Source organism: Pelodiscus sinensis, chromosome 19 (assembly GCF_052426305.1).
Source record: "Pelodiscus sinensis isolate ZL-2025 chromosome 19, ASM5242630v1, whole genome shotgun sequence".
NCBI classification, from domain to species: Eukaryota; Metazoa; Chordata; order Testudines; family Trionychidae; genus Pelodiscus; species Pelodiscus sinensis.
The window spans coordinates 30,196,758-30,222,473 of record NC_143070.1 but is presented as its reverse complement, the minus strand read 5'-3'; the positions used below and the strand labels follow the sequence as shown (position 1 = coordinate 30,222,473).

At 57.3% G+C, this 25,716-nt stretch overlaps 1 protein-coding gene and 1 non-coding gene across 2 annotated transcripts; both read right to left on the bottom strand.

The window, feature by feature from the left end:
- Nucleotides 1-2,108: 2,108 nt before the first annotated feature.
- On the bottom strand, nt 2,109-2,190 carry TRNAS-AGA (transfer RNA serine (anticodon AGA)). The gene has a single exon. It is a non-coding gene; the product is annotated as a tRNA-Phe (tRNA).
- A 2,352-nt stretch (nt 2,191-4,542) lies between these two features.
- LOC142821550 (zinc finger protein RFP-like) lies at nt 4,543-24,989 on the bottom strand. Its single transcript, XM_089771107.1, has 8 exons — nt 23,305-24,989; nt 22,926-23,021; nt 21,668-21,898; nt 21,307-21,329; nt 20,458-20,570; nt 13,421-13,441; nt 13,135-13,161; nt 4,543-5,250 (listed from the first exon to the last, which is right to left on the bottom strand). Exons 1-8 carry the CDS (start codon nt 23,719-23,721, stop codon nt 4,691-4,693), a joined length of 1,488 nt encoding a protein of 495 aa, XP_089627233.1. The 5' UTR covers nt 23,722-24,989; the 3' UTR covers nt 4,543-4,690.
- Nucleotides 24,990-25,716: the final 727 nt, after the last annotated feature.

Here is a 25,716-nt window from a genome sequence, read left to right as displayed (position 1 = left end):
ACTCACTTTCTCAACCTGCAAGCAATTGGCTTTCCCTTTTCACCAGGGTTTTAGAAAGAAAAAGTCTAGCCCTGGGTCCAGCTTTAGTAGAACCAGAGAGCGAACCAACTGCAATTTCCATCTTCTGAGGAGAATTACAGGCCAAATGTGTCAGTTAAAGTAGCTCACTTGGGAGAGTGTTAAACTGAAGCTCTGAAGGTCCCTGGTTCAATCCCAGCCTTTGCCAGGTGTTAATAGGTAATCCTTTCTAACGTTCCCCTTTATTTAATGATCATTTCACCCTTTTTGGCCACAGCTGGGCCCTGACAAATCATGTTCCTGTGACTCGCCTCTGTTCCTCCCAGCCCTTCCTGGGAGTTGCTGCTTCCTTGGCTAATGCCCACCCAGCAATGGCACAAGGGCTGTGGCTCAGGGTGAGGTGCTGATGGGGGCACATTTGACTAGTCTCGTGTGAGCTCCTTGGAGCCAGCCAGCTGAGCAGGAGGAGAAACCCAGCAACCAGCTCAAGCAGGGTGGGAGGACAGAGACCCTCTCTCACCTGGACACTGCAGGCAGCAAGAATTGGAGTCATCAATGGAGTGGTGACAATGGGGGCAAGACACAGACATCTTCTCCTCCCCCTGAGGAAGGGGGCTGGGCCCGGGATCCAAGTCCCTTTCAGCCCCCAGGAGAAGGGAGCTGAGAGAGAGGGGAAGGAAGGAGGTGGCCAGAGCCTCCTCCCAGCAGGCTGGGTCTGTGGGAGCAGTGGTGAGGGGGCCTGGACCTGCTTTCCTGCCCCCTTCTCACACTGGTCTCAGAGCGTCGGCAGCCGCCCGCTATCTGGTGGGTGGGGCCTTCGCTCAGCGTTTGGCAGCCAGAGGGCGGGAGCAGCCCAGTCGGGGGTCTCTGTGGCTCTACATCCAAGAGGGGGGCCTGGCCCTGCCCCCCTCTTGCCCTGCCTCAGTTGCTCTGTGGCTTCTGAGCCTTCCCTTGGAGCTGTCAGCACCAGCTCCCCTGCTCAAGGTGCCCAGAGGAGGAAAGGGGAGCTGGGCTCCAGTCTGGGGCTCTTCCTGCCTCCTGCTTTCCCCTCGCTCCAGCCTAGCCCTGGGCCTCTTTCCTGCCAGCCCCACAGGGGCCAGGGGAGCAGGTGCAAGGGCCACACTCGTGGGCATTGGGTGGCACTACAAGAAACTCTCCCTGTCGGCCTGGCTGGAACACGGCGCCACTTGAGCATGTTGTTAGCACCGACGTGCCCCCCTGGCCAGTCTGAGTGGGGAGCCAGGGATGGTCCCTGCAAACCTGGGACCATTGGCCAAGGCTGCTGCTCTTGTGTCTGTGCTGGGACCCCCTGGGCCTCAGGAGCCCTAGAGATGTCGGGCAGCTCTGTCCTCCCAGCCTGGGGCTGCCCATCTGGGCAACGCCCTCACACACACTGGCCCCTCCTGCCCCTCCTTGGCCAGTCAGCCCGGGAGTTGGGCTTATCCCAAGCACAGGCCAAGCAGCAGGAGCTGTGCTTACCTGGGCATCAAGAGGAGCCGCAATAAGAGAGGCTCCCCCCCCCTTCTGTGAACCAGGGGCTTTCAGCATGTTAAGCAAACACAGTAACCACTACCCCACAGAAACATGCTTGTCAGTTTTTTTCTGTACATAAACTTGGACAAATATTCTGTTACCAATTCTTTGGCCAAGTTCTTGGAGGAAGAGCCAGAGCAAGAGCAGGGAACAAGACCTGTCCCGCCCCCACAATACTTCTCTAAACCCTTTGCTCCCAACACAGGGCAGGGGTGGGGGGGGGCTGTGTGCCTGGGGAGGGGTGACCCACACCATATCCCCAACATTTCTGCCGTTCAAGGATGGACTTTTGGGGGACGCCCGGACGCCCAGCCTCTCACTCAACTCCTATCACACTCTACAGCAGGGCAGCCCTCAGAAGTAGGGCTGAGCCATGGGGTGCTGGGCAAGGGGCAGGGACTGCAAGTTTGCCTGAGAGCTCAGGGACCCATAATGAGGCACCATGCCCTGTGTCTCTCTTGGAAGGCACAGAAAGGGATTGACTGGGGACCAGGAGAGTGTCTCAGGGGTTGTGCAGCTTGTTGTCCTGGTGAGGGGTGTGACCAAACAACAGGCCTTGCTGTGAGCAGGATTTGAACCAGCACATGGAAACCCTATTGGATTTTTAGCCCAACACCTTAACCACTCGGCCATCACAGCTGTGAACTCAGCAGCGCTCCCCCCCCAGGGGCTCGGTGGCTAGATAGTTTTCCATTAGGGAGCCTGCATCAATTAACGTCTGGGGATAGTGTCTATGAACCCACTGTTGCGGCCCTGGGGGGAGAATCCGGAGGAATTGTTCTAGCACCCCTGTGTCTGCTAACTGGGCGCTGACTCTTTTGTCTGGTTCAAGCCAGCGCCACCCCAGTTCGCGCAATTTTTGTGCCACGACTCGTGGCCGAGCCCTAGTAGGGTACCTCTCATGCCGAAACTTTTGCCTATAAGTCTGTGGGGGTCACCCCTGCCTGGTCTAGTATGGCTCCCTTAACTCTGTAATACCTTAACGCATCCTGGGCCACTAGGCTCCTGTAAGCCAGTTGTGCGGGCCCTGTGAGATATGGCACCAAGAGGGTGGCCCAGTGTTCTTCGGGCCAGCGGGCAGCTTGAGCTACTCTCTCAAAAGTTACGAGATAGGCCTCCGGGTCGTCTAACGGCCCCATCTTTGTTAACCTTATTGGCAATTGGCCTGTCCCCGCTGTCCCCTCGCCTCCTTCTGCCAGGGGTGTGACGCTTGCCCTCCCTAAGGTGGCCCCTTGCTGCACCCATCTTTCTTCTTGTTCCACCAGTTCTCTAACCAGCTGTCGCTGCTGTTCCTGACTTTGGGGGCTAACTGTGTGTCCCCTTTCAGTCTAGGGTCCCCGGGACAGCACCCACATTCTCCACCACCTGTTAGGGGTTCACCCCTGTTGGGGGGGCTCACCCCCTTTTTGGGGTTGACCCCCTTCCCAGTCATTGCAACCCCCCTTCACTCCAGTGTCCTTTAATCTGGTGATGATACTCCTTACTGCCCGAGGAGCCCTCATATCTGCCAGGAGGGAAGGGGGACTTGAACCCTCCCTCTCTCCAGGTTCTAGCCCAGGATCCTAAGAACAGGTGTGACTAACGTCCTGTTCAGCCGGGGGGGTGGGCAATGTCGCAACTCTCCGGCCCACAGGCTTTCCCTGGCCCCGTCCTGGGCTCCTTCCTTCCCTCTGGCCGTGCTCCGTCTTGGCCACTCCAGTCACCTTTCTTCCCCTGGTCGCCTGGTGCCTCTCTGGCCTCAGCCTCTCGGGGTCTCGCTGCTCCTTGGGCCGCCCCCCCCTTGCCTGCCTTGCAGGCTCCTGCAGCCGCCACGACTCCTGCCCTCTCCCTCCAAGGGCAGACACCCTCCTTTTTAAAGCCAGCGCCCTCTTCCCAGGATGCTGGCGCATGCACTCCTTGGCCCTCCAGCACATCATCTGGGGAAATCCCTGTGCCTGCTCAAGTGGCTGCAGCCGAACAGGCTCTTCAGAGCCGCTTGCGCACCGTGGCGCTGGGGCCAGGCGCTGCTCTGGTGCGGGGTGAGGGGCTTACCCCTTCAGCCCCCACCACCCCATCACAAGGACACTGTAAAAATGCCCTGAGAGTGAGAGACGCTTCTGTTACAGAACCCACGAGAGAGCTGGTCAAGGCAAGAGAGCGAGGGAGCAGCCGCACATGTATGTGGCTGCGCTGGATATGACACACTGACATTGTCACTGATCAGTCTGACAATGCCATAATGAATTGGGTTCAGAGAAAGGTTTCGGATTGCTTGAAGTGCCGCAGCGGAAATACACACAATGCTCTGTGAGCAAGTGAAACATCGATATTGATGTGAGGGAAGAAAAAGGACAAAAATTCCATTTCTAAAAATAGATTTTTAATAAAAAGCTCTTGAAATGTAAAGGAAAATGTTCTTGTGCTGACACCTTGTTACAGTGACAGGTTTCTAAATTAGAAAAAGTTTTTTTCTTTCACACCTCTTGGGGAGATGGTGAAACGTGCCCCTCTACTGGCTGGGGAGCGCTGCTCCCTATGCAGCCTGTGTGCATGGCAGGGGAAGCCCCAGGCTGCCCCTTGGGAGGCTGGCTGTGAGCCCCCACCTAGGGCAGAGAGGGTTGGGGCCAGGGGCCTCTGAGGGGAAAAAGAGAGGTATGGGGGGGGGCAGCCCCAGGAGCGGCCACACCACAGCCCGGCTTCAGTCCTGGGGAAGGGCTGGAACTAGGCCAGGAAGCAGCCCGGCTGCTGGAACAGATCCAGCCTCACACCACTGAGCCACTGAGATTTCAAAGCAGTAGAAAACTCTGACAGGAGTGAAAGTCCCCTCCCCCCTCATGTGGGGCAGGGGATGGGGCAAGGTGAGGGCAGCAAACCCCACCCGCTGTCTGGCCATGTTTCTTACCAGCCTCACCCTGTGCTGGGGTGGAGCAAACCCGGGACGGGGGGAAAGGCAGCCTGGGCTCCTTCCAACCAGGGGGTCCCATTCACCAGCCTGGGCTGGGCTGCCAGGTGTCCGGTTTTCCACTGGAGAATCCAGTTGCAAAGGGAAAGGGGCAGTGACCGGTTGGCACAAAACGTCCAGGTACCTGCAGTAACCGGCCCTGCCCTGGGGGAAGAGCCGCAGCGCTGGGAGGGGCCGGTCGGTGCCGCGGGGTCACTGTCAGGGGCAGGGATTCCCTCCTGCCTGGGCCGGCACCGGGCAGATGCCCAGGGGAGCCGCGTTGGTGCCCCCGGCGTTGAGACCGGGACTGAAATAGGGGCGGAGCGTCCCGGAGAAGGTGCCGGTGAAGGTGAAGAGATGGGACCCGTCAGTCACATTGTAAAACGAGACCTCGCCCGCCTCGTAGTCCAGGAAAACCCCCACCCGGCTGGGCCTGGCGCTCACGGGGAGGGGGGTCAGGGGGGAGGTGCAGGCCTTGTATCCCCCGTCCCTCAGCACCACGACCCAGTATCCATCCTCAGGTGAGTATGTGACCTGCCCCTTCCTGCGCACAGATTCCCTGCAGACCCCCAGGTCCCACTTCGTCTTGTCTCCCACCTCCACCTCCCAGTAACGCCTCCCGCCCGCGAACCCCTCGGCGCCCAGGACACAGTAACAATAATCAAATCTCTCGGGGTTGTCGGGCAGATCCTGGCGCGTGTCTCCGTATCTCACACGTTTCCGACCCTCAGACAGGACGAGTTTGGGATGAGCCGTGTCTGGATCCAGCATCACGTCCACTGGGGAGAGAGTCACAGAGTCAGGGCCGGGGGAGGGGCGGGTCTCTGGGCTAAGGGGGAAATTAACCTGCCCCCCCCGTTAATCGCTGTGCGAGGGGGGGGGTGTTATTGTCTGAGAGGAGTCAGGGCCCCTCTGCCCGTGAGGAGACACAGAGCGGGAAAAGGGCAGAAGGAGCGGGGGAGGGGCGGCAAGCTGACAGTGGGGGGAGGGGCAGGGTAATGCTGGGAGAGGAAGGGGAGGGGCAGATGATGGGGCAGAGGGGGAGGGGTGGAGCAGAGGGAGCAACCATAGGGTCAATGTGGGGCAAGAGGAGCAGGCACAAGGGGACAGAGGGGTGAGGGAAGGGGCAGTCCCCAGGGGGGCTGGGTGGAGGGGCAGATGCAAGGAGGACAGAGGGAGGGGTGGACACCAGGGGGCAGAGGGGGAGGAAGGGAGCAGAGGGGCACAGGGGCAGACAGAGGGGTGTGGGGAAGGGCAGGCCCTAGGGAGGCAGAGGGGGAAGGAGATGTGGGCACCAGTGTGGCAGAGATGGGGTGGGGCCTACACCACAGGATCCAAAGGGGGGCCCAGGGAGGAGACCCCAGGCAGGCCGAGGGGCAAAGGGAAGAGCAGGCACCAGGGAGGCAGATTCCCAGGAGCGCTGTGAGCGAGACACGAGGAGTCGTCCTTCCACTCTGCCCTGCACTGATCAGGCCTCAGCTGGAGTCTTGTGTCCAGTTCTGGGCCCCACATTTCAGGAGAGGTGGAGAAATTGGAGAAGGTCCAGAGAAGAACAAGAATGATGAAAGGTCAAGAGAACATGAGCTAGGAGGGGAGGCTGGAGGAATTGGGCTTGTTTGGTTTGGAAAGGAGAAGACTGAGAAGGGACATGAGAGTGATTTGCAAGTATCTAAAAGGGTGTCACAAAGAGGAGGGAGACAAATTGTTCCCCTTGGCCTCTGAGGACAGGACAAGCAGCAAGGGGCTCAAACTGCAGCAAGGGAGGTTGAGGTTGGACATTAGGAAAAACTTCCTGCCTGTTGGGGGTGAAACACTGGAATAAATTGCCTGGGGGGGGTTGTGGAGTCTCCATCCCTGGGGCTATTGAAGAGCGGGTTGGACACACACCTGTCAGGGATGGTCTGGATGGTGCTTGGTCCTGCCGTGAGATCAGGGGACTGGACTCGATGGCTCTCGAGGTCCCTGCCAGTTCTGTGATTCTGACGGAGGTGAAGGCAGAGAGGGGCCTCAGGGAGGCAGAGGAGCAGTGACCAGAGGGGCTTGTACCAGGGGCTGGAGGGGGATGAGGGATGCAGGGTCAGGGGGGCAGAGGGAGAGGGGCAGGGAGAACTAAGGGGAAGGTGGAGGAAATGTGAGAGGAGGGGGCAGGTACCAGGATGGGGGTGGGGGAGAGGAAAGGGGCTTGTGCTGATGGGAGGGGGCAGGGCAGGAGGACAAAGGGGAAGCAAGAAGGGCAGAGTGGGGGAGAGACAAATGCCGGGGGACAGGGATGGGGAAGGCACCAGGGCAGATGGGGGAGAGAAGGTTTTATTCGCAGTGGGTGGGAAGGGTGGGTGCCAGGGGGCTAGAGAGGCACTTGGGGAGGGATTAAAGGCAGGGGGCAGAGGTAAGCAGGTGGGCTGGCAGCAATGGGGCAGGGGAGGGGCAGGCACCAGGGCTAACGGGGGTCAAGGGGGAGACAGTGAAGGGAACGGGAAGGAGGAGTGGGAAGGTGTCAGTGGGGTAGGGCTGGGGGGAGGGGACAGGCTGATGCTGGGAGAGGGAAGGGGAGGGGCAGACGAGAGGAGCAGAAGGGGGTAATGGCGTCAAGAGAAACAGGTACCATGAGGACAGAGGGAGTGGGGTGAAGGAAGGGGCAGATTCCAGCCGGGATTTCCCGAGGACCTCTGGGGGGGTGTACACCAGTGCTCCCTCCAGTTGCTCCTAGCCGTGTGTGGAATACATTTTATGACGTGCACTGAGGCGCGCCCAGGAGACACACGGGCTGTGGCCATGTGAACGCTCTGCTGTTCCACTGGGCAGCTCCTGACTCTCCCCTGAGAACGCAGGGCGGGTGTGACAGCAGGGCCCGGACAAGCTCTCCTGGCTGCTGTCTGTGCCGGTGTCAATGGGGCTGATGCGGCTGCCCTGGCTGAACCACTAGGCTACGTCTAGACTGGCCACAAATTCCGGAAAAGGGATGCAAATCAGGTAAGTCAGCATAGGGAAATCCGCGGGGGATTTAAATATCCCCCGTGGATTTAAATAAACATGTCCGCCGCTTTTTTTCCAGCTTGGGGAAAAGCCGGAAAAAAGCGTCTAGACTGGCGCGATCCTCCGGAATAAAGCAATTTTCCGGAGGATCTCTTATACTCAGGTAGGAATAAGAGATCGTCCTGAAAAGGGCTTTATTCCGGAGGATCGCACCAGTTTAGACACTTTTTTTCCGGCTTTTCCCCAAGCCGGAAAAAAAGTGGCGGACATGTTTATTTAAATCCGCGGGGGATATTTAAATCCCCCGCGGATTTCCCTATGCTGACTTACCTGATTTGCATCCCTTTTCCGGAATTTGTGGCCAGTCTAGACGTAGCCTTAGTGTGTAAACAGAGTCTGAGGGAGCCCCTCCCCCGGGACAGCTCATGAGGAGCCGGATTGGGATGATGCCAGGCCCAACCTGTATTGCCAGGGGTACGCCTGCCCTGTCTGGGGCCCGGCCCACAGAGCTGGGCTGCCCAGGATCCGTTCTGCCTGGGGCTGGGCACAAACCACTGAGGTGCCATGTGGAGTCAGGAAATGTTGGGGCCCTTTTAGTGTCTGAGTGACGGGCAGCAGCAGAGCTGGGCTGGGCCTGCCTGGGGGAGGGCCCCTCAGCATCGAATCTGTGCTGGGGTTTGCCCAGGGCTCAGCTCTGGCCCCTCTGGGCTCGTCAGTTCCCAGCCCCGGCACCTCTGGGCTTACAGTCCTGCAGCGCCCACAGAGTAACAGAGAGACGACTGATAGAAATGTAGCCGTGTTAGTCTGGTGTAGCTGAAACAAAATTAGTATCAGAGATCCTAATTCAAGCTACCTATTCCGTGCCACGTGTAGCCACGGGCCGGAATTCGCACTAAGGGGGGATTTAAAAATGGCGGCGTCCGGGAAGATGCAAATGAAGCCCAGGATAGCCTAGGGAGCTAGTGTAGACATACCTTGATAGATGACTAGATTTGTTGTTGGTTTCTCAGGTGCTACAGGAGCATGCGTTGTTTTTTGAGGGTTTTTTAAGATACAGACTCAATTGGCCCCTCTGAGACCTCTGGGCCTGGCAGTTCCCAGCCACGGCACCTCTGGGCTTGGCCCATCAGTTGGGAAAATAACAAACATGCTGGAGCCCGGCCCCTCTCTGGTGACAGGTTAAGCCCTGGCCACCCCCACACGCCCTGTGCTGGGGAGCAGGGTGGGGCTGCCGGGGGCTGGTGAAAAGAGGGCGGGTGGCCCAGGGGTTTGCCGGCCCCTCTCTCCCGAGCAGACAGAGCTGCCTGGGCCAGACGGAGCCTTTGGCTTGGTTCAGTGACAGATGGAGCTGCAGTCACAGAGCTCTCAGGGCTGAGCCCTGCTGGGGACAGTGTGCGGGTGAGGGGGAGCCCGGCCTGCACTAGCCACGAGGTTCTGCGCTCAGAGCTGCCATCGCCCAGAGCTGGTGGGACCTTGAGGGACTGGCTGGAGGCACGTGGAGGGGGGCAGCAGAAGGTGCCGGTGCCAGGCCATTGGGGACAGAGCAGTAGAGGGAACAGTGGCGCAGCAAACAGCAGCAGCCAAAACATGGGTCTGTGGGACTGTTTCAGAGACGTCACTCCAGCGCCCTGCTTAGTGCCTGGGAACCGGATAGAAAAACACGTTTCCTAGGAGGCCAAGACTTTTCAAATCCATTCATTGCCAAGGCTGTTGTGTCACGACATCGCTAGCGCGACAGGCCAGTGTCTGGGGGAGTTTCTGTATTAATGGTGTTGTTATTATAATTAATATTTATGCAAAATCAGCCACATTGGGCCAGACCCCTGGTCCCTCTGCCCAGTGTCCTGCCTCCTGCCACTGCAGCGCCTGGAGCAGCCAGAGGGAATGAGCAGAGGAGGGAATCGTCTCGTGATCCCTCTCCTGTCACCCACTCCCAGTATCCAGTCCACAGAGACTAGGGACACTCAGAACAGGCTGGCGCATCCCTGCCCATCCTGGCTCAGAGCCACTGGCGGAGCGACCCTCCGTGAACGGATCTTGCCCTTTCTGACCATGCTGTGACTTTGGCCTTTACCCCCCCCCCTCCCCCGGGCAGAGTCCCGCCGGCCGACTGCACTGCCTGAGGAAACGCTGCCTTGTGCATGGGTCAATCTCGCTGCCTGGTCACGTCACTGGGTGCCCCTGGCTCCTGTGTGCAGTGAAGAGGAAATGACACTTCCTGACTCACGTTCTCCCCACCTGCCCACATTCTCCAGGCCTCACGTGGCCCCAGGGGCAAGGAGGGGGTGGGAGACTGGCCGGCCAGGTGATGAGGGGAAATAGAGGGGTGGGACATGGGGGGCAGACCCCAGGGGGCAAAAGGGCAGCATGGGGAGGGTGGTTATCAAGGGGGAGGGGCATGCAGGGCAGGTGCCAGGAGAACAGAGATGGGCAAGGGAAGGAGCAGTACCAGGGCTGGCGGGGGGCAGAGCACAGGGGCAGAGAGGAGCAGGGCAGGCACCAGGGGGCAGAGTGGGGACAAGGGAACAGGGGAGCAGAGGAGGGTGGAGAGTTGGGTGTGGAGAAGGGAGGGCACAAGGGGACAGAGGAAAGGTGAGTGGAGGGGCAGGACCCAGAGGTTAGGAGAAGGGGAGGGGAGGAGCAGGACCCAGAAGTTAGGGGAAGGTGAGGGGAGGGGCAGGACCCAGAGGGGAGGGAAGGGCACCAATGGGCTAGAGGAGGAGGGAGGGGAAGGAGCAAACATCAGGGGGCCCAAAGGGGGCCAAAGGCAGGGACTTGCGCTGGGAAAGCAGCGAGGAGAGATGGGCCCAGGGGGCCGGGGGAGGGAGCACAAAGGGGCTGGCACCAGTGGTTTGGGGTGTGGGAAGGTGCAGGTATCGGGAGGCAGAGGGGAGGGGAGGGGCAGGCACAGGGGGTGAGGGAAGGGCTCATGCTGAGGCCTACGTGGGGCAGATGCCAGGGGCTAGAGGGCACAAAGTGTGGGAGGAGGGGCAGGTGCCAGGGGGTGGGAGGGCAAGGGAATGGGGGGGATGCCAGGGGCTACAAGGTACAAGCAGCAGGTGCCAGGGCTCAGGGGATGCAGCCTGGAGTGCGACAGGCACCAGGGCCAAGAAGGGGCCAGGTGTGAAGCAGCTACTGGAGGCTGAAGGGGGCGAGGGAAGGGAGGGCACCAGAGGGCAGGGGGAGGGGCAGGTGCCAGGGGAGAGAAGGGGGAAAGGAGGGGCAGACAAAAGGAAGGGGGAGGGGAGGGAGCAGTGGGTGCCGGGGCAGAGGGGGTGAAAGGAGGGGGCATGAGGAAGATGGGGGGTGGGGCAAGTCACATGTGAGGGTGCAGAAGGGCGTGAGGAGAACCGGGGGCAGAGGGCAGTGAGGGGCTGGGCACAGAGAAGAAGGAGGCAGGGGGCAGGTGTTGGGAGGGCAGTGAGGGAAGGAGGCGGAACCAGGAGGCTGTGGGGAGGGGAAGGGAAAGGGCAGGTGCCAGGGGGATTGAGGGGTGGAGCGTAAGGACGGATATAGGAAGGGGAGTGGAAGGGGAGGGGACAGGCCTCCACCACCCCAGCCCAGCCCCCCCCCCCCAGGGCTCCTAGTAGGGGCAGGGCAGTGGAGGATGGGAGGGGGGTGCAACTGCAAACCAATGGGCTGTTGCTAATGAGGGCAGTGGAGAGGGGGAGGGGCAATTCCCCATTTCCTGCCCCTCCACCTGGGAGAAGCTGCCCTGGGGCCAGTCCCAGTTCACACCCACGTGGCTGCGCTGGGGGATTTGCACGGGGGCAGCTGCATCGGTGCAAGGGAACCCGGCTCCCACGGCCTCAGACACTGCTGTGCCGGGGCCGCGCCCCTCCCCTCACTGAGTTATGGGTCAGTAACTGCAGGTCACTGGGGCTGGACTCTGGGTTCCCAGGTGGGGCCGCCCCACTGTGCTGCAGAGCCAGGCTCACCCCCACACTCTGCCCAGGGCCGTGTTTAGACCCGGGGAGCATCTGCAGCCGCAGAGACTGAGGGACCCCACATCAGACCCCCCAGAGCCCAGCGGTTCCAGCCCCCACCTGAGGAGGGACCCACATTCCCATCCCTGCCCCGCCCCACACAGGGATGGGACCTGGGGCTCCCAGCTGGGTCCCAGCCCCTGGGCTACAGGCTGGAAGGGAAGCGGCGGCACCTGGCTCTGTCCATGGACACTCGCCAGCAAACTCAGCCTGGGGCCGGGAGCAGTTTCACTGGACCCCAAATCGAATTGTTCTGCCGATGAACCATTAGCACCCGATTGCCCAGCCCCTCTGCAAACCTGCCTGAGCAGCTGAGGCGCCCAGGCCCAGTGACCGGCAGGGAGGGACTGTCCCCAACCCTCAGCCCCAGCCCCAGCCCCACGCGGTGACGGGCAGACCCAGAGCACCAGGGCACCAGCTGGGACACTCCAGAGCGGCTGTGAAATGTGCCCTGGCCAGGAAAATCCCCCCAGCCCTGATCTCAGCCCACAGACCCGGCTGCCAGTGGAGACTCGGCTCCAGCCTGAACTCTCTGCCCAGAGCGACGTGTCCCCTGGGCCCTGCGAGCGGCACAGACCCTCTACCACTGCCCCGGCGTCTCCCAGCACGGGCACTGGCCACACAGCCCCCCTCATAGAGCCCAGGGGGCAGCTAGCAACTGCCCCAGACACCCTCCTGGCTCCCCTCGTCCAGCCCTGGGGCAGACACGCTGGGGGTCTCACACCGGGCTCTGCAGACATGGCAGGTTTGGCTACACAGGTGGGCAGCGCGTCCCAGAGCCGGGAGGGGCAGACACTGGTTGTGGGGTTCGTGCCCCAGCACTAAATAGCCCTGAAGAGCTTGGGGGGCTGTCACTGCCGATCTCACACGACCTTCTCTACTGAGCCCCCCCAGGTATCAGGGCCCGCGCCCGGCCTGTGCTGACCCAGCCACCCCCCTGTTGTGTGCTCCCCCTGGCTTGGAGACTCACTGCCCTGGGCCAAGCAGACAGACCCCTTGGCTACTGCGCTGTTTTGTGCAAGAAATATGCAAATGAGGCAAAGCGTGGAATACCATCACACCTCATTTGCATAATTTACGAGCGGCCGCTTTTTGCACAAGAGACTGTTGCACAAAAAGGAGCGGTGTAGACGGTGCCTTTTTGTGCAAAAACCTCGTGTGCAAAAATGAAGCTGAATTAATTATGCAAATGAGGCATGGCAATATTCCATGCTTTGCCTCATTTGCATATTTCTTGCACAAAATAGTTCAGTACAGACATAGCCCTTTTGTTTAAACAGGAGACGGGCCCTCAGCCCAGCCCCACTGACTTGACACGCCCGGAGTTTTCTCCCCAGGCTGCAGAGCGCCGAGGGGACCCTGCCAGGAAGCCGCTTCCTGTCCCAGACCAAGGGGGGATGAGCAGGGTTCAGGTGGGAAGCGGCTCCTGGCCTTAGCTCTGGAGTCACAACCCGGCTCCATAACACCCCCAGCCTCTCCCCAGGCTCCAGCTTTGCCAGCACAGTGTGTGAGGCACCCTGGCTCCCAGCCCCTGCCTGCGGGGTCCCTGCAGAGGGGTGGGCCCAAGGGTCTGGGGTTATTGCTCCCCAAGGGCCGGGCCATCTCCCAGGCACGGTGCCGGAGGCGCGGTGGGGGGGCTTCCGGGAGCCAGTCTCTCCCAAGGGTGGGAGCTGGAGTCACCGACACCAGAGCAAGGCCAGTTACCTGCGAATCCTCGGGCTCGCCTGAGTCCTGGAACAAGCAGAGAGAGAGAGGTGAGAATTCCCACCGCAGAGCAGGGATGTCCTGGCTCCTTCCACCACCCTCGGATCTGCCCTGGCTCCCCACAGCCTCTGTCTCCCCTCGGCTGCTCTGTCCCACACTCTCCAGCTGGATTCCCCCCTGCACCGATCCCCTCGTGCCCGCCCAACCATGGAGCTGCTCTGGGTGGGGGGAACAGGCTCCCAGCAGCTGCCTTGCCCAGCCCTAAGGCAGCACCCGGGATCCTCACCTCTCTCCGCAGCCAGCGCCCCTGCAAGGGAAGAGAAAAACCCGTCACTGGGGAGGCAGTGCCCAGGGCTCACAGCCCAGCTCTGCCCAGCGCTGCCAGTGGGTCCCTGGGGAGCAAGGCCCCGGAGCCAGCTTCTCTCAAGTATTTCCATCCCCAGCCACGCAGCCCCTGGGATTTCACACGCACAAGAACAGGAGAGGTGCCCAACTCCTATGGCCACCAGAGGGAATTAGGGGCCCAGCTGCTCTGGGGATTCTGAAACTCCCACCAGGCACCTGTGTGACTCACCGAGCACCTGCCTAGCTCTGAGCGTCTGGCCCAAGGGGTTCAGACACCGGGCCCAGGCGCGCGGCTGGGACTCGAGCCCTGAGTCTGTGACGTCTCCCACGGCAACCAGCTCCCAGCGTCCCCAGAAACCTCCCCCTGCCCCTCGGCCCGCGCAGGCTGGGCTGGGGGACTCTCTGCTCGGCAGCAGGAGGGGGCAGCTGTAGGGACAGCAGGGGAGGCACCTTCACTCCCCGCGCCTGTTCTCTGCCATTCGCATCCCGCTGGGATCCTGCCGTTCTGCTCAGAGCAGCTCGCCGCCGCCCCCCCCCCCCCCCGACCCTTCCAGGGCTCAGGAACCTGCCAGCCCTCCAGGAGCAGACCCTGGAGTCTCAGGAACCCGGCTGGGCCTTTCCACGCCCCTCCCCATACCCCCAGATGTAGTAAAATATAGTAAAGACTATGTGTGCTTCTTCCCCCTTCCATTACTTAAGCTTGAAACAGCACATATCATTTAGCTAATTGAGCATGTTTTAGAAGCTGTAGTAAAAAGGGGAACTAGCCGTTTAGACCCATTTCTCAAGGACTGGATTACACGTATTACTTGAGTTAGGGAAATTTGCTAATTGCTATTGCTTAAGTAAGCTATACTGGTGGTTGTTACTGAATGGAATAGAGTTGAAATATGCTAACCAATAACGCGGCAACACGAAGCTAAGGTAACAAATCAAGATGTGCCAAGTTAGATAAGAAAGTTAAAGAAAGTATAAAAAAGGATGCTTAGCCAACGCTCAGGGTCAGCTTTGCTTTGAGCAATAGCTCCTTGGCTGACCATTGCTTGCAACCAATAAACTTGAGTTGGACCCAGCCTGAAAGTGTGACTCTCTTCTTGGGGTAAATCAGACTAGCCTCCAAGGGGACGAAACCAGCAATTTATGCAACAAATTGGCACCCCAGATGGGACCTCCCTTGGACTACTCCGGAGTCGGACGACAAGATTCGCTGTAGGTGACCGTGAAGTGCGCACCGGACTGTTTGAGTCCGTCACGGCACCGAAAGCGTGAGTCGGGACATCCGGAAAGTTAAAGGAGTCTCTATTGAATGAGTCACACGAGGCTGTCAGGTCCGAAGAAAAGAGGAAGGCGCCGGGGTATAGACGGAGTGAGTATACCTATTCCTGTGTTCTTGTAGATATTGATCTGTAAGTTTGCACTCAGCACAGAGGTCTGAGTATTTGTTTGTCCCCCGGGGGCGTTGCGTTCAGCACATAGGTCTGAACATTGGAAAGAACACAATATTGTGGAATTGGGTCGCACCCAAATGGTAAAAACCTCTGTAAGCCCCAGAAGGAACACCACGAACCAGTGGGTTGCGTAGGGAAATTATGAGGAGTTAGAAAAACCCCAGGGGATTGCTTTTGTTTTTAGTAGGAGTACTTCTGTTCTTGATATTAATGATTTGTTAGAAACCTAAATTGTTAAACTAAAAGTTTGTGTGTAAGAATGACTGTCGCTGACCAGGTCTGAGACTTAAGCTGACTCCAGCCGCCCCAAGAATCCTGCAAGGGGAAACCCGAGGACCAGGATTTCTTGATTGCAAGGGGGGTCAGCCGAACCTCGTGACCCAGTGAGTCTCCAAGCCCCCTGTTTGTCTATATTTGTTGCTGTCTGATAGACCTGTCTTAAGTGTCACGGTTCCACAAGGGCACACCGGTGTCTCTAGTGAGGCAGCCAAGCGCTGGACCCTCTCTGAGTTCGGACGCTAAAAGCTGGTGTGGTGTCATTCTATCGACATGCGGAGCCGTGGTAAAAGCGTGTTGACTGTGTGTGTGTGTGTGTGTGTAATAAATATATAGACATGAGTCCAGGTCGCTCCCGGGTAGAAAACTCCGTAACCCCATTGGGATGCATGTTGCGCAATTTCAGCAAATTTAAGGGTGATTTTGGGATTAAAATGACAAAGGATTATTTAATCAAATTCTGTCAGCTAGAGTGGCCAACCTTTGGGATAGGCTGGCTAGATACAGAGTCTTTTAATGTAAATCTAGTTGCCTCTGTGCATAGTATTGTTACTCGAGGTAGGCACTGAGATTAGTTCCCATATATTAATTGTTGGTTGAATCACATGCAGAGGCGACCTGCGTGGCTGCTGAAGTGTAGTATAGGAGCTTGTAGAGTTATGATAGCAAAAACTAAGGCCACGGGAGGCAAGAGAGCGTGCCCCAAGGTTTTAAATGATTCTAGTAGTGAAGTTGATCTGACTCAAGGCAGGCGTAGAAAAACTCCCATGGTGGAGCAACATGAGGAGGGGAAGGAAGAAGGCGAAGCAAGCTACCTGTATGTAAGCCCCTCCTCACGAAGATTAGAGGTAATATGCTGGAGCATGCCTTTGTAGTTTCATCTGCATGCCCAGTTGCCTAACTAGGGCGAGATATGCTAACTAAGCTGCAGGCTGAAATTTTCTTCCGTGGTGATCGGATTGTAGTGCAGCTGCCAGTGAAACGGGGCTCTTCCCCTTTTAACACCCCGGTTTTAGGAGTACGCAAAGCAGATGGCACCTCGTATAGATTAGTGCGGGACCTGAAGGCTGTAAATAAGAAGGTTCTTGTGGATCACCTTATGGTCCCAAATCCACACACCATTGTAACACAAGTTCTGGCAGATGCAAAGGTGTTCTCAGTGTTAGATTTAAAAGATGCTTTCTTCTCTATCCTTTTGCATAAAGACAGTTAGAAACTATTTGCCTTTGAGTGGGAGGACCCACATACCCATGACAAAACTCAGTTGTTGTGGACTGTGTTGCCCCAGGGTTTTGTATCAGCTCCCCATGTCTTTGTGATCACATTGCAGAAAGACTTAGAAAACTAGAAAAGGGCAATGGAGTCCCTGTTGGATGCCCTAGGAAAAAAGGAGATATAAAGTCTCACAAGAAAAAGCCCCAGCCAAAGGTCACCTTCTTAGGCTATGCGATTAAAAAGAGAGTGCGAGCTTTGAGCAAGGATCGAATCCAAGCAACTTCAGGAAATTCTCAAGCCCTTCTTAGCAAATAGATAACGACAGCCTCTCCGGCTGGAATCGCAGGCAACCCAAGGATGTTTCACAACACATGAGTAGGGGCCGTCCAGAAAGAAGAAGAAGAGAACAAAAAAAGTTAAAACCTTTCCCTCACACGCCGTTATAATTAGTTCGAGGGCGTGGGGGAAGGTAAGTTAAAAGCCACCCAAATGTCAACCAGTAGAAATTGAATGTGAAGATGTAATCACTAAAAACTAAATCTGCCCTAACAAGGAGACACATTCTGCAACATAAATCTCCTTACAGAGCATGAGCAAGTGATCCACCCCAGAGTCAGCAGCATAGATCAACTGCTGCAGCCTGGACGTTATAAAAACCTTATACTGAAAAGAATTAGGAGGTGTGGGGGCTAATTGGAAAGCCCACTCTCCTTACCAAATTAATGCTAGACAAATCTGTGTAATTAAGAAAAGTCATTTAGCAGGATCAAGACAGATCATAAGATAAAAAAAAAAAAAAAAAAAAAAAGCCCGGTCTGCAATACAAGAGGGAAACTGAGCCATGCCATTGTTGGGGAGGGCTAGCAACTCTAAGGTAATTCAAGGGAGTGGAAGGTCACGAGTACCGATGAAGCGCTCTTGTTCTCAGAAAGTTGCAGCTCACTCGCACATGAAAGTGGTAAGGAACTAGCTGTAACCGGTTCCCCTAACAGATCTTAGGCAGTATTTTAAGTTATAATAGGTCACCCCGATGGGGGAGAAATGTTTTCTTGTCTTTCAGATCATCAGAAAGCGCTGGTGCCAGTTGAAGAAAAACAACAACAACAAAAAAAACCATGGTTCTGTGTCATGACATAATGAGTTTGTGTTCTGTCCAAGTTTGTCTTGTGTGTCTTAATTGTAATACGTATTGCAAATGATATGTATAGAAAATTGTTTAGGCTAGGAGAATGTTAACAATGTCTCCACAGGTGAACAAAAAGAACTGGAAGGAAGCAAAGAGTGCATCACGTGAACAGAAGGATGGGAGATGGGTACTAGCCCCTTCCCACCAGACTGGTTTGGTTTTGCTTTAATGAATGGCCACTGCTAACTTGCCCTCATTTGGATATCATCAACCAGGACTTTAAGGACAAAATAGAGCCTCCCAATTGTGCATCATGCCCTGAACAGGCCCCTGTCCCAGAACCAGGACAACTGTCACTGATCTTTACCTTGATGATGTTCCACACTGGTACAGACCAGCTGTGTGCTAGACTGGCTAATCAAATTGGCAAATGCCTGAGTAGGCAATGACAAGGCTTAGCAGATACCATCGCAGATTGGTTTGGGCCTGGAAACTCTGTCAGCAACACTTATGTCAAAGCCCAGAAATTGTATGAGAATCCAGGCTTGTAAATGCAGTAATATCCAGTGCCCGTGAAGGCCTACACACCAGCCAAGCTAATCAATTGATCCTAAATAGTTTGAAGGATCTGTCCAGCTCTGTGTCTACTTCACTAGACCTAACCTGATGTTTGGACTGGAGATTATCTCCCCTGTGCCTACCCATGGGAGTGGGGAAAGAAAGAATCCATGAGGACCCAAAGGCCCACCTGGACAGGGCATAGTACAACCATTCGTTTTTGGCCTCTCTGGGGATTCCTCACTCAGATCAGATCAGAATAGTAACTTCCCTGCCTGTACCAAAGCAGGGGCATATAGATAAAATAAGAAGCATTGTTTATTCTGAAGGTGTGGGAGCCTCCCTATACCCAGGGATTGTTGCACCCACTTTGATAAGGAAATTTTATGTATCTGCCCATTTAACATCATGACGAATCTGCCTAGGTTTGATGTGGTTGTCTCAGAGAAACAAATGAACATTGAGCTGGTCCAAATGAACGGTACCTACTGGTGTTTGACTACCCAGACAGATCACTCCATCCTGCCCCTCTATATATCCGTCTGTGTGCATAACAGTCCCTCATCAAGTGGCCTGAGATGCTGAGTGGCACGGCGGAAGTAAGTACCAGAGGAGGGTTTACTGGCCCTGCAGGCAAAGATCAAGAAGTTGGTGGCCAATGCCCAAAGATATATTGGGGCTGGCTGTCTGAGGTACGCACAGATGGGGAAACACCGTGGACCATGCCAAACACCTATCTCTGCAGCACTCAACCAGGCAGTAGAGGTCAAACCTATAATCATGGGCAGCGCCAGTAAGGCGACGAAATATCTTGGGGATGGATTTGAATAGTGTTTGCCAAATTATGTGAGGAGTTTTGATTTTAACATTTATAATAATGTTAGTGCTGTACCGGCACTTCCAGAGTAAATTAAAACCCCTTAAATTGTTGTATTTAACCTAGTAGATTAAGAAGAACCCCAAAGTCAAGAGAAAAGAACTATAGGAGTAAACTGAGGCAGTCCATGGTATCTTGCTGAGGACTGACAAACTCAAATCATTAAGTCAGCCTGAGAAGCATATGCTACAGCAGTTACTGTGACCCTGGTTCCCCTGGCAACCACATGCCAAAAAAGGCCTCACTTTGATAAGGCCGGTGTCAAACAACCGCGCGGGATTGTTTTTACGGTGTGCTTCATTCCTAGGAAATAACCTTGGTTCTAAAAGAGCTAGCTGGCTTTTGGCTCAGAGAATACTCTTATGTCCATCAGCGAAAGACCACTCTAGAAAGACCTTTACCAAGTTTTGCTAACCACCAACACTGCTGTGAAGTACCAAGAACTGACTGTTGGCCAAGGCTTCTCACTGCAAAAAGATCCCTCCATCTCAAAATGATCCTACCCCGACTGCTGATAAGCCTCTCTCTTCTGGTCCTGCTTTCCCACCTGTTGGATACCAGAAGAACCAAAATAAAATATTACAGGGTGATGTGCTAGTAACCTCTCCCCTGCATGCAAAGAAAAAGAGGAAAACTCAGCTTCTAGGACACCGCCAAAGCCCAAAGATTTCTGACTACAAAAAGACTAAAACTGAAAATTAGTAAGAAGAACATGAACACGAATCTTATTGTGCTATGTTGGTACACATTCCTGTTTAGTTCTGTTTTGTTATGATAATGTTATGCTTATTGCCTTGTCCAGCACCGTGTCTTATAGCTCTTGTACAGCGGACTGTGCAGTCAGTTGTAAAACGTGAAATGTACATTACCAGAAACTAGCAATGGCTGAAACAGATTAAGTATAATTCGAAGAAAGCATCTTGAGGAGGGAATTGTAGTAAAATATAGTAAAGACTATGTGTGCTTCTTCCCCCTTCCATTACTTAAGCTTGAAACAGCACATATCATTTAGCTAATTGAGCATGTTTTAGAAGCTGTAGTAAAAAGGGGAACTAGCCGTTTAGACCCATTTCTCAAGGACTGGATTACACGTATTACTTGAGTTAGGGAAATTTGCTAATTGCTATTGCTTAAGTAAGCTATACTGGTGGTTGTTACTGAATGGAATAGAGTTGAAATATGCTAACCAATAACGCGGCAACACGAAGCTAAGGTAACAAATCAAGATGTGCCAAGTTAGATAAGAAAGTTAAAGAAAGTATAAAAAAGGATGCTTAGCCAACGCTCAGGGTCAGCTTTGCTTTGAGCAATAGCTCCTTGGCTGACCATTGCTTGCAACCAATAAACTTGAGTTGGACCCAGCCTGAAAGTGTGACTCTCTTCTTGGGGTAAATCAGACTAGCCTCCAAGGGGACGAAACCAGCAATTTATGCAACACAGACAGTGAGAGAGGAGCCCCCAGCAGCGCCGCCCCGTACCCAGGAATCCTGTCACGGCCCCCTGGAGACTGTTCTCTCCTGGGAAGTCCCGGATTCTCCGCTCCAGCTCCGGGCACTTGGGCGCAGGATGCGGCGACGTCGCCTCCTCGTCCCTGTAGAGACGCGAGGGTGTTATTGGCCTCCTGCCTCGCCCCCCCCCCCCCCCCCAAGCCAGACAGGGGAGCGGGTGGGGGCTGGGCCACAGGCAGAGCTCACAGGGCCTGGACCTCGGCTGCCCAGGGAGTTTTTCCTGCGGACACAGCCTGGGGGCCTCTCTCCAGCCAGAGGGAAAACAGCCCAGGCAGCACCAGGCCCAGCTCCCGCACACCCGGCCTGGCCCATGTGCCCCCCTAGGACCTGGCTGGGCGGCTCCCAGGGCTGAGAGAGGGGCCCGTTCTCCAGGCCCAGCCGCTCCTCAGGTTCTCCGCTCAGCCCCCAGGGGCCGGGTCATTCGCCATGGGGTGAGGACTGTGGGATGGGGACACTCCCCCCAAGGCCTGGCCTGGGACACTCGGCTCTTTCCCCAGAGGCCCCCTCATGGGCCAAACCAAAGCTGGGGCCGGGTCCCAGCTGGGCCCTTGGGGTGACAGGCCTCAGCCCTATTAACATTCCCCTGAGCCAGCCCGGCCCCCGGGGAGGGTTCCCCAGCCCAGAGCTGTGGGGCAGTCCCCCCCCAGGGTGCCTCACACCCCCACAGTGGCAGTGGCCCTAGGGCAGTGATACGGAGGAGGCAGGGTTCAGAGGGTGAGGCAATCCCATGGTGGGGGGATGGGGCTGGATTCACTGCCTGGGCTCTGAGCCTTCTCCCAGCATGACAGGGGGTGAGGGGCAGATGGAGCCCGGACGTACCTGCTCACGGCACTTCTCACACCCTAGAGTGGAAGGAGACAGAGCAGAGAGTCAGTGCCCATGGCCCAGCTCAGCCCCTGCCCCAAATGGCTCCCCTGCCCCACAGGTTGCTCCCCCAGGTGGCAGACCCACTGAAGGGCTGTGCTAGGGGGAGCCGAGCCCCTTTTACATCAGCTGCTTTGCAGGGGGCCAGGCCCACTTTTTCACCAGCCTTCCTAATGGGCCAAACTCCTGCCTCTCTGCAGCCCTGGGGCCCCAGCCCTGCAGCCACCCCGGGCCCTGCTCTTACCCTATGAGCCCCCAGTGACTCAGGGGGTCCCCTCCCCACACTGGGCTCCGGGCACATCTGACCCCATCTCACCTGCAGCAATTCCAGCGCCGGCTGCCGACACGTCTCCTCCAGCTCCGAGATCAGGGCGCTGAGCCGGGAAATCTCCTCGCCCAGGCGAGCGGCGTGTTCCTCCCTCCTCCTCCCAATCTCCTCGTCCAGCTCCCCCAGCCGGGCCAGCAGGAGGCACTCTCGCTCCGCCAGGAACTGCCGCAGCCGCTCGCACTTCCAGCGCACCAGCTGTCGCTCCACGTCCGTCTGCCTCTGGGGGCGCAGAGCGGGCGGGGCCGGGACACCAGTGAGAGGGGCCGTGGGAAGTGGCAGGGCCTTGTCCGGGCTGTGCAGAGCGTTTCACTCTGTGTCTTTGCCAGGCCGGCTGGGTCTGGCCCAGGACTTGTCCCAGGGCAAAAGTGTCACTGAAAATCACCCCAACCTCTGTCACGACACCAACAGACTGAGGTGCAGCCCAGGCCGTGGGAAATGGGGCCCAAACCAGCCGCTGGCATCCCTGGGGTGTCTGACACTCACACCCGGGGGTCAGCACAGATCTCCCCCACAGCTGGGCACATGCAGCACTTTGACAGGCCTCACCCCTGACCTCCGCAGGAGAGAGGCAGAGCCAGAGGCTGCTCCCAGCTACCCGGGGGTGAACCCACTGACCCCAGTGGGAACTAACACCAGGGTAACAGAGGAGCCTGACCCGAACCCCAGTGGGGTCACTCTCCAGATTTACACCAGGTAGCTGCGAGTGGAGGCTAGGGTTGCCACGTGTCCGGTTTTTGCCTGACCCGTCTGTTATTCGGGTCTCCCACTTGGTAAAAAAACTCCTAAAATACCAGACATGTGAAATGTCCAGTATTTCCTATTTCCCTTGGATGGAAGCCAGGCAGGGACAATTTTCCCCTGTCGTGTCTGGCGCAGGTGGGGAGTGAGGAGTACGGGGCCATTTAAAGGTGAAGCGCCTTCCCCCCCCCTTTTTTTTTGCTTAATAACTTTGGTCTCCCCCCTTTTTTTTCCTCAACATAATTTTTTCCCAGTGTTTTGTTTTTGGAGGGAGAAGGGGGGCTGTTTGGTATTTTTTGTTAAACCATCTGGCAACCCTAGCGGAGGCTGCCCCCCATGGGTTCAGGTGACTCTGAGCTGTGTCCCTGCACCGACCCTGAAACCCTTTAACCTTCTGAATGACCCAGACACCAGCCAGCACAGAGACATACCCCCCCCTGCTGTCACTGCTTCCCCCTCCCCCCCCCCCGCCCCCATGCAAAGCGGCTGGGCAGGGCCAGGCACCTACCAGGAGCCTCTCGCTCTCCTCGTCCCAGTCGGATTCCAGGCCCCGGAGCGCGTCTCTCTCCTCCCGCAGACGCTGCAGGCGGCTCAGGATTTGCTCCTGCAAACACAGACAGCGGCGCTGGGGGCTGCTTGCGGCCACTGGCTCGTGCCCAGCGAGAACAGCGCCACGGAGCAGTGAGGCTGGGGGAGCAGGTCCCCCCCTCCAGCCCACGGTAACTGCCCAGCAGCGCTGCTGGGCCTGGCCCAGCTCCATGTGACTGGGTGCAGTTCCCAGGCAGGCCCCTGGCTTTACCCAGAGCAGGTCAGCCACACGCAGGAGGCTCCGTCGCTGCAGAGAAACTGCTCCTGTAACTCCCTGTCCTGCAGAGCCTGGTCCCTACCTTGCACTCCTGGGCAGCCTCCTCGATGGGCACCACCGTGTGCTCCCGATGCTCCCGGGACTCTCTGCATATCACACAGATGGGGTCTTGATCCTCCTGGCAGAAAAGCTTCAGGGCCTCCTGGTGCCTCTCGCACCCTGGCTGCCCCTTGGGTGCTGGTCCTGCCGGGAGCCGCAGGCGTTTCACCAGCTCCACCAGGTTCCCCAGCTGGTAGTTGGGCCGCAGGTGTCTCTGCAGGATGGTCTCTCTGCACTGGGGGCAGGAGAAGTTCGGCTCCAACTCCCCCCAGCACTGGCTGAGGCAGGCCCGGCAGAAGTTGTGCCCACACTCAATGGTCACCGGGTCTGTGAAATATTCCAGGCAGATGGGACAGGTCACCTCGTCCTGGAAGCTCCCGGCCAGGTCCCCGGCAGCCATGGCCACTCTGCAACCTGGCCCTGCAGGTTAGTTTCGTTTCCTGAGAGTAAGGAAGCAGCGTAGCCTGTTCAAGCTGCCTTCTTTTTTTAAAAGCAGGTTGCACAACTGGGAGCCAGTCACACTCGCTGGACGGAAATGAAGAAAAAAAAAACGCCACAGAAGTCAGAGCCCCAGAAATGCCCCAAACAAGCACCAAGCTACCTAAGAAAACTCCCAGGCAGTTACAGACACACAGACCCTTGCCTGGTTAAAAGTCTCAGGGGGAGCCATGTTAGTCTGTAACTAAAAGAAGCTTAAAACCCAACAAGCTTTTATGGGCACCTCCCCCTGCTCCGTGTTTGTTGTCTGAGGCAGTGGGTTGTGCCACAAAAGCTCATGACACTCTCCAGATTTTTTGCTAGTCTCTCAGATGCTACAGGGCCAGGGGTTTCTTAAGGCATCCAGAAGCTGGTGGTGCTCCTGTTTATAGGCGTAGGCAGGAGCTGAAGGACTGTGTCCCTTATTGTGAGCTGGGACTGGGGAGCTGGGATTGGGGTGTCTATGTAGATAGTTTGCTCCTACTTTCTTGGGTGTGTTCACTGTCTGGTGGATGCATTGGGGTTTTGCTCAGTGTCATCAACAGGATGGTCCCACGTTACTGAGAGAAAATCCTCAGGTCTGGGGGTTTTCCTCAGAGCTTCTAATTGCAGCGTAGTCCCCTTCCTGGAGGGAAACTACTGCCCTGAGTCATTCTCCTTGGGGAGGGGGGGCTGAAGGGGCAAAGGGATTAATCTCCCCATTTACCCCTCATGTGTCACAATCAAATTCTGTTCCCCTTTGCACCCAATAAAAGCAACATGCTGCTGAGGCACGTGATTCACCCCATCATTAAGATCATCAGAGCCAGGACCCATTTGGGGACCAGTGTCCCCCAGCTGCTAAGGCAGGGCTGGCCACCTCCAACAGGCTTTTTACTGCCCCAGGTGGGGTGGAGAATGGGGGTGATAAGAGATGCTACCCTCCCCTCCCCCCTCAGGGGGCTGCTCTCTGCTTTGTTGCCCCATTTCCTTGGGCAGCACCCAGAGTGGTCACAGACGCCTGCTCCAGCCCCTTGCGTTCCCCTCTCCTCAGGCCCCACAAGCTCAGGCCCTGTGGTCCCAGGGGGTGGCTGCCCCCATTGCTCAGACACAGCCAAGGCCTGGGTGGGTACGTGGCTGTTCTGTGCCAGTGACAGGGCACAACTGGGTCAACTGGGATAGAGGGTAGAGTCACCCCCCCACACTGAGACTCAGCCCCACTCTGCCCCTCCCAGCTGCTGTTCCCCCAACTGGCTCCATCCCCCCCCCCGCCACCCCCGCCCCTGTGACTCTGTCCCCCCAGGGCGCCCTGCTGCCTGGGTCAGAGGCTGGGCCAGCATGGGGGGGGTGGGATTGTGTGTGCACAGGCTGCCCAGGGATTCACTGCGTTTTGATCCGATTAACCCCCCCTCCCCCGTTTGCCCTTTTCTGTCCGACCAGTGTTCCTGCCCCCCCCCCCCCGGGCAGCTGCTCCCTGCTGGGGGGGGGGTTGACCCCTCGGCCCCAGAGCTCGCACTTCGCCCCCCCATACTAAGGGCAGAAACTTCCTGGGGGCGGGGCCGCTGACGCAGCAGGAGAGGGGGGCGAGGCGGACACAAGATTCCCCCCCCCCCGCTCCGCTCCGCTCCGCTCCGCTCCGCTCCGCTCTCCCGCCCGGGGCTCAGCGCACGGAAAGGCCCCGTCGGGCTGAACGCGCAGCAGCACGAGCCCCGCCCCCAGCAGCCGCTCTGGCTCCGCCCCCTCCCCGGCACGTGGGGACCCGCCCCCGTATTGTGACACGCGGTGCCCTGCCCCGCCCCCAACAGCTGCTCCAAACCCGCGGGGCGGGGGCGCGGCCAGGCAGCTCCGGGTCTGAGCTAAGCCCCGGCGCTGATCCGGGAGCGGAGTCACGGATGCGCTGCGCACGCGCAGTCTGACCCCGCCCTTCCTCAGCGCCCCG